Source organism: Amblyomma americanum, chromosome 1 (genome assembly GCF_052857255.1).
Source record: "Amblyomma americanum isolate KBUSLIRL-KWMA chromosome 1, ASM5285725v1, whole genome shotgun sequence".
Lineage (NCBI taxonomy): Eukaryota > Metazoa > Arthropoda > Arachnida > Ixodida > Ixodidae > Amblyomma > Amblyomma americanum.
Genome location: NC_135497.1, coordinates 367,342,241 through 367,349,806, shown reverse-complemented (window position 1 = coordinate 367,349,806; position 7,566 = coordinate 367,342,241). Strand labels below are relative to the sequence as shown.

The 7,566-nt window shown below is 48.8% G+C and overlaps 1 protein-coding gene across 1 annotated transcript; it reads right to left on the bottom strand.

Annotated features, from left to right (window-relative positions):
• Window positions 1-5,187: 5,187 nt before the first annotated feature.
• LOC144121988 (uncharacterized) lies at window positions 5,188-6,498 on the bottom strand. Its single transcript, XM_077655472.1, has 3 exons — window positions 6,340-6,498; window positions 6,062-6,247; window positions 5,188-5,259 (listed from the first exon to the last, which is right to left on the bottom strand). The coding sequence occupies exons 1-3, from the start codon at window positions 6,496-6,498 to the stop codon at window positions 5,188-5,190; spliced, it is 417 nt and encodes a 138-aa protein (XP_077511598.1).
• Window positions 6,499-7,566: the final 1,068 nt, after the last annotated feature.

The window sequence follows — 7,566 nt, the reverse complement described above, 5'->3', positions numbered from 1 at the left end:
AAACATTATTAAGGAAGAAATGTGGGGATCGCTTTGGCAATGATATAGACATCAGGAAATACTGGTCGCTTCAAGTGGCAGAGGGTCAAACAGTTCGTTTGCGATCAGAGGGTATATTTGGGAGAGAGGCAATATTTACAAAAGAAGGAGTCCGGGGAGCGCTCTGGCAATGATAAAGACATAAGGAAATATGTGTGGCCTCCTGTGGTATAAGGTAAAACACTTCGTGTGCGATAAGGAGATAATTTTGGGACCGAGAGAAACTTTCTTAGGGAAGGAATCTGTGGATCGGTTAGGCAAATTTATGGATAACCGGAAATACGTGAGGTCTCATGTGGTAGAGAGTCAAACAGTTCGTGTGTGATCAGCAGTTATGTTTGAGAGGGAGGGAAACTTTATTCGGCAACATAAAAACAACGTCTGCAAAATCGCAAGAGAACGCAATCCAGGAGCAGCACATTCCGAGGACTCCGACCATAGAATCAACTTCGAAGAAACCTGCGTCCTCGGAACCGAAACAAATTACCACAAAAGGATTTTTCTGGAATCCTGGCATATCCTATCCACCCCGAACAATATCATCAGCACAAAAGTAAACCTGCCCCCAGTATATGCCCAGGGACTTCGCTCTTCAACTCAACGAAAAAAAGTCGCGCCACCACCTCCCTGCAGTGCGCCTGCGCGACTAACAGCCTGAACCCCTCTCCCCCTCCTCCGCGCCTTTCGCGTCACAGTTGTCGTTCCTTTCACCCACCCTCCTCCCCTCCATCAAAAACCGCTTAGCTACCGGCCTCAATCATCCTGATGAAGAAGCCGAGTCGGCTTCGAAACGTTGGGTTAAAGTTAAAATTTTTGGTTGGAGTTTTACAGTTTATTATAAGCAACTTTATTATGAAAGGAATCTGGTTATCGCTTTGGCAATAGCATAGACGTAACGAAATACGTGTGGCCTCATGAGGTAGAGGTTCAAACAGTTCGCGTGTGATCAGGAGTTGTTTTACAGAGGGAAACGGCATTAAGGAAGGAATCATGGCATCCCTCTGGCAATGGTATAGACGTTAAACAAATGCGCGTGGCTTCATGTGGTAGAGGGTCAAACAGCTTGTGTGCCATCAACGGGTATATTTGAGAGAGCCGGAATCTTTATCAAGGAAGGAATCGGGATCGCTTTGGCAATGCTATAGACAAGGAACTACGTGTGGCCTCAAGTGGTATAGGGCCAAACAGTTCGTGAGCGATCAGAAGATATGTTTAAGATAGAGAGGGGAACATTAAGAAGGAATCTGGGGATCGCTTTGGCACTGGTATAGACATAAAGAAATACGTGTTGCCTCATGTAATAGAGGGTCCAACAGTTCGCGTGTCATCAGCGGATATATTTGAAAGAGAGGGCAACTATTAAGGAAGGAAGCTGAGAATTCTTTTGGAAGTGATATAGACACAAGGAAGTATGTTTGGCCGCTTGTGGTAGATGGTGAAACAGTCCGTGTGCGATCAGGAGATATGTTTGAGAGAGAAGGCAACTTTATTAAGCATGGAATATTATGATGTCATTGGCAGTGGTATAGGCATAAGGAAATAGGTGTCGCCTCATGTGGTAGTGGGTCAAACAGTTCGTGCGCGATTAGCGGATATGTTTGAGAGAGACAGAGGGAAACTTTATTAAGGTAGGAATCTGGGGATCGCTTTGGCAATGGTATAGACATAAGGATATACCTCTGGCCTCATGTGGTAGAGGGTGAAATATTTCGTGTGCGATCAGCAGATATTTTTGAAAGTGAAGGAAACTTTATTACGGAAGCAATTTGGGGATCGCAATGGCAATTGTATAGACAAAGAAATACGTGTCGCCTATTATGTTAGAGGGTCAAACAGTTCGTGTGCGATCTGCGGGTATATCTGAGAGAGAGGGAAACTTTAAGGACAGAATCTGGGGATTAATTTGGCAATGGTGCACACATAAGGAAATACGTGTGGCCTCATGTGGTAGAGGGTCAAACTGTTCCTGTGCAAACAGCAGATCTATTTGAATGAGAGGGAAACTTTATTAAGGAAGGAATTTGGGGTTTGCTTTGGCAAAGGTTCAGACATAAGGTTATGCATGTGGCCTCATGTGGTAGAGGGTTAAACAGTTCGTGTGCGAACCGCGGATATGTTGGAGAGAAAGAGGGAAACATTATTAAGTTAGAAATCTGGGGATCGCTTTGGCAATGGTATAGACATAAGAATATACATCTGGCTTCATGTGGTAGAGGGTCAAACATTTCGTGTGCGATCAGTAGATATTTTTGAAAGAAAAGGAAACTTTTTTACGAAAGCAATCGGGGGATGGCATTGGCAATGGTATAGACATATGGAAATACGTGCCGCCTAATGTGGTATAGGGTCAAACAGTTCCTGTGCGATCACCGGATATATCTGAGAGAGAGAGAGAAATTCTAAGGAAGGAATCTGGTGATCGATTTGGAAATGGTGTACAGATAAGGAAATACGTGCAGCCTCATGGGTAGAGGGTGAAACAGTTCTTGTGCGGTCAGCGGATATATTTGAGAGAGGGAAACTTTATTATCAGAGGAATCTTGGGATCGCTTAGGCAATGGTATACTCATAAAGAAATATGTGTTTCCTCATGTGGTATAGGGTCAAACTGTTCCTGTGCATATAGCAGGTATATCTGAAAGAGAGGGAATCTTTATTAGGGAAGGAATATGGGGTTGGCTTTGGCAATGGTACACACATAAGAAAATGCGTGTGGCCTCATGTGGTAGAGGGTAAACTGTTCGTGGGCAATCAGCAGATATATTTGAGAGAGAGGGAACTTTATTATGAAAGGAAGCTATAGGGATCATTTTGGCAATAGTATAGAGATAATGAAATAAGTAAGGCCTCATGTGGTAGGGGGTCAAACAGTTCGTGTGCGATCAGGGGATATATTTGAGAGCGAGGGAAACTTGAATGAACGAATATTGGGATCGATTAGGCAGTGATTTACACACAAGGAAATAGGTGTGGCCTCATGTTGTAGAGGGTCAAACAGTTCGTGTGCGATCAAGACATATGTTTGAGAGAGTAGGAAACTTTTTAAGGAATGTGCAGTTTGCTTTGGCAATAGTGTAGGCATAACGAATACTTGCCGCCTTATGTGGTCGAGGGTCGAACAGTTTGTGTGCGATCAGCGGGAATATTTGAGAGAGAGGGAAACTTTACTAAGGAAGGAATCTGGGGATCGCTTTGGCAATTGCATAGGCATAAGGTAACACGTGAGGCCTCATTGGTAGAAGGGGAAACAATTTGTGTGCGATCAGGAGATATATTCGAGAGAGAAGAAAATTTTATTAGGAATAGAATCTTATGATCGCATTTGCAATGGTATAGGCATAAGGAAATAGGCGTCGCCCGAAGTGATAGAGGGTCAAAGAGTTCGTGTGCGATCAGCGGTTATGTTTGAGAGAGAGTGGGAAACTTTATTATCGTGGGATTCTGATGATCGTTTTGGCAATGGTATAGACATAAGGATACACGTGTGGCCTCATGTGGCAGAGGGTCAAACATTTCTTGTGCGATCAGCAGATAATTTGAAAGAGAAGGAATCGTTATTAGGGAAGCAATCTGGGGATGGCATTAACAATGGTATAGTGTCAAGATATCGTGGACGGCTGTGGTGTTGGTTGGCACTGAAGTTACAATTAATCGGGCCAACCTGCCCACCACTGCACTCTCCGAAAGTTCGGAGGAGGAGGAGTGACAAACTTCTTCACCCCGCGTGCGAAAGATTGTGATTCGACTGCTGACCGGTGATAGGGGCCACGCCTGATTAGTCGTTGACCGGATACATGGGCCGTGGGCAAGTTCCTTAGCGAATTAGTTTACATAGGCAAACAACAGCCAAGTATTACAATATGCCCAACAAGGTAGCGCCGTACACTGACGTGACGCAAATAAAACAAGCACCAATTGAACACATTAACACAACAATTAACACAAAGAAAGAAACATCAGGGCGATTGCTTTAAAAATGTTACGAGACGGAATTACAGTACAAAGGATTACAACGAGAAACACAGAAAGCAAAAATACAAAGATAAAAGAGCTGAAGTGAGTGGTAAGAAACGATGGCTTAGCTGCGGAGTGGCAAGGTCCGGTCGCATGGATCGTCGGGCTGCGGTTGCTCGTCGCGGGGCTGATAGGGGCTTGCGGATACGGGCGAACTTGGGCCTCGCGTCTTCGGGAACACCGGCGCCGCGCTCTACGCGTCAGATCTCCGCCTAGGCTCCTTGCCGACCACTTCCCTGGCTGACCTCACTCACGACCACACGCACCGAAATCTCCTTACCAACTCCCAGCCCGCGGCGTTCCTGTCGCCCCCTTCGCATGGCAAAGAACGAAAAAAAAAACAACACAGGGAAAAAACTCTTCAAGAGCCACGCACCGTGGAATGCAGATCCCAAAAAGAAAAAAAAAGAACACAGGAAGGAATGTCGAAAGAATTCGCACAATGCCTTAATCCCACGAGGAGTCATTTTGGGCCCCGAACAGTGCCGGGGCATTCAATCCGCTTCTGCTGTTCTCAGCACGTGCAAGCGCTTGCCACTTGTATGGCAACAATGCTAGGAGAAGGGGGAGTAGTTTTGAGCGACCCCTCTAGCGCTATGGTGAGAATGCCGTTCCCCCGCGGGGAGGGGGAAAAAGTCGTCGACGCCGCTCCGCGGCATGTTCCTGGGAAACAGATCTTCAAAGCTGGACAGGGCAGGCATGAACTTTGTGACACAACCCCCTTCAAAGAATGATATTCTCAATAATTTTCACAAACAAAACACAAATTTCGTGCATGCACACACGCTCCTGGCGGACAAGCCACCTCAGATGAAAGACGCGCACATCACTGTCAACAGCGCGCACCACCTCGTCGTATCACCAGTTTTCCATGATGGCTAGCAGGATAGCGCACCGACACACGCCTCACGCACTGCCAAACCTCGCGCAGTTACGTCCCTGTTAGTCAAAACAGTTCGACACTGCACATTCGGTCGTAACAGTCCAACACTGAAACACGACCACACGCAAACATCTTGCGATGCATAACATTTCAAAGCACTACCAACAATGCACAAAATAATATTAAAAAAAAATTTATAGCTAAGGGTGAAACTGGGCCGTCGCAGCGCGTTTAGTTCACCCCATGGCTATTCACACCCGGCTGAGGTAGTCTGAGTCGACGTTATTTTTTTCCTTAATGCTCTCGACCCCGAAGTCGTACTCCTGTAAGAGCAGCGCCCAGGGAAGCAGCCATGAATTCATAAAATGAGCCTTGTTCAGATATTTCAGTGGCTGATGATCTGCCTGTACTGTGAATCGTTTGCCATAGAGGTAGAAATAGAAGCGCTTAATAGCCCATACAATAGCCAAGCACTCCGTCTCAACTGCTGCATACGCCTTCTCACTGGGAAGTAGCTTGCGATTCGCGTACAAGACGGGATGCAGAAGTCCGTCTTTTTCCTGCAACAGTACTGCCCCAACCCCTTGATCTGAGGCAGTTGTTTCAGGCTGTTAAAGGCTTGTTCCTCGAGAGGCCACACTACCGCCCCATAGTCTATATTGCAGGCTTCCGCCGCTACCATCGGCACGTGAGAATCTGTTTCAGGGACCTGGCTGAAGTATTTCTTCAGCATATTGACATGGAATGTTTCGGGTTGCCCTCAACATCTACCACGTAGTCGACTTCTTCCTTTTTCCCTTTAACCACATAGGGGCCCTTCCATTTCATCGTGAGCTTATTGTGCTCGGTGGGGAGCAGTAAGAGCACCTGGTGGCCAACCTGTAATGCCCTCGATTTAGATCCGAGGTCTTAATACCGCTTGTATCGCTCACCTGCCTCTTCTAGAGCTTCATGTGCCTTCTGACAGGTCGTTTCGAGCCTCTCTCGCAGGTCAATAACATACTAGTAGGCCGTATTGGTCTCGTCTTCCAGTTTTTCCCCCGTCCACAATTCTTTCAGTATAGTGAGGGGGCCTCGCACGTTCCGCCCATACAAAAGCTCGAACGGGGAGAACCCAGTGCTTGCCTGGGGGACCTCCCTGTACGCGAACAAAAGCGGCTCGATAAACCGATCCCACTCCTTGGGCTGTTCTGTGCACATGCGGCGGAGCATCTTCTTGAGCGTCCAGTTGAGCCTTTCCACGAGGCCGTTGGCCATCGGGTGGTAGGGCGAGGTGGTTCTGCTGGTGAAGAGACAGCCGACGGCCCACTTCTGCCATCAGTTCCGAGGTGAAATTCGACCCTCGGTCGCTCAACATCTCCGGAACTCCCACTCGGGCGAAAAATTGTGAGAGCCTCGGCCACCCGCTCGGTCTCGATGCTGGGCAGGGCGACAGCCTCTGGGAACCGGGTCTCATAGTCGACTATCGTCAAGATGAAGTGATGCCCCTTCCGAGTTGTGGGCTTGAGGGGCCCAATAATATCGATAGCCACCCGGCGAAACGGCGTGTCCACCAGAGGCATTTTCTCAGGGGGCACCTTTTTGACTGGTCCCCGTGGGACTGTCTTCTGGCAGCTGTCGCACGACGCCACAAACTGACTAGCGTCACCATGCACGCCGGGCCAGAAGAAATCAGCCAGAATGCGGTCACGAGTCTTTTTGTGCCCCAAATGACTTGCCAGCAGTCCGCAGTGCGCGAGGCGGAGAACCTTGTTTCGGTGCTGAAAGGGGACAACAGGCTGTAAAGTACCCGAGCCTGACTCTGGTAGGAACTGGCGATAGAGCATGTCATCTCTTAGCAGAAAGGTGTACGAGCCCCCTCCTGTGCACCGGACATTTCCCTCTTCCCTCTGCATCTGAAAACAACGCCGGAGTGTCTCGTCCGCTCATTGGTCTCGGATAATCTGCCTCAAGGTGACTTCTGCCATCGCGGTTGGTACTCGTAACTTGCGGAACGTCTCCGACGATTGCTGCCTGGACTGTTGACGGGTGGGCACGGCCGCCGCGGGAGCGGGCTCGTCCGGGGTACTTGGCTGTCTCTATACAGGATCCGATGAACCCGCTTCGGCCCCTTCGATACTCAGGGCTATTCGCCTCCAAGTCGCGTCGGGCTCGGACGGATGCCTGGCGCCGTCGATATTCCCGAGAATTAGGTCGAACAGTGGCGATTACATACATCCGGCCAGCACATGCCCCTATAGTAAGGTTTGTCAACTTGAATTCAAGCCTCGGGTAGCCTTTTGACCGAGCGGTCCACCAGGTAAACGGCTCGGTGTCGGCCACTAAGTTGGGACTTTGTTGCAAGGTCTCGGTTGACAATAACAATGTTACACCCCGTGTCTCAACACATTTATCCTCTGCCCAGCAATGAGGCTTTCAACGACGGGAAGGACCCCGGACTCTTGGGCCCCGCCGAGGTTCACCACAGGCACGAAGTGACCATCTTTCAGCTCTAGATAGTCGTTTTGAATGCAGGCCGACACGTCCTTTGCTCCAGGGCGTGCCCGGTTGCCCTGCTCAGGATTTCTCCGGCTCTCCTTGCAATGCGCCGCGACGTGCCCCGGTCGCGCGCAAATGTAGCAGCGTAGTGT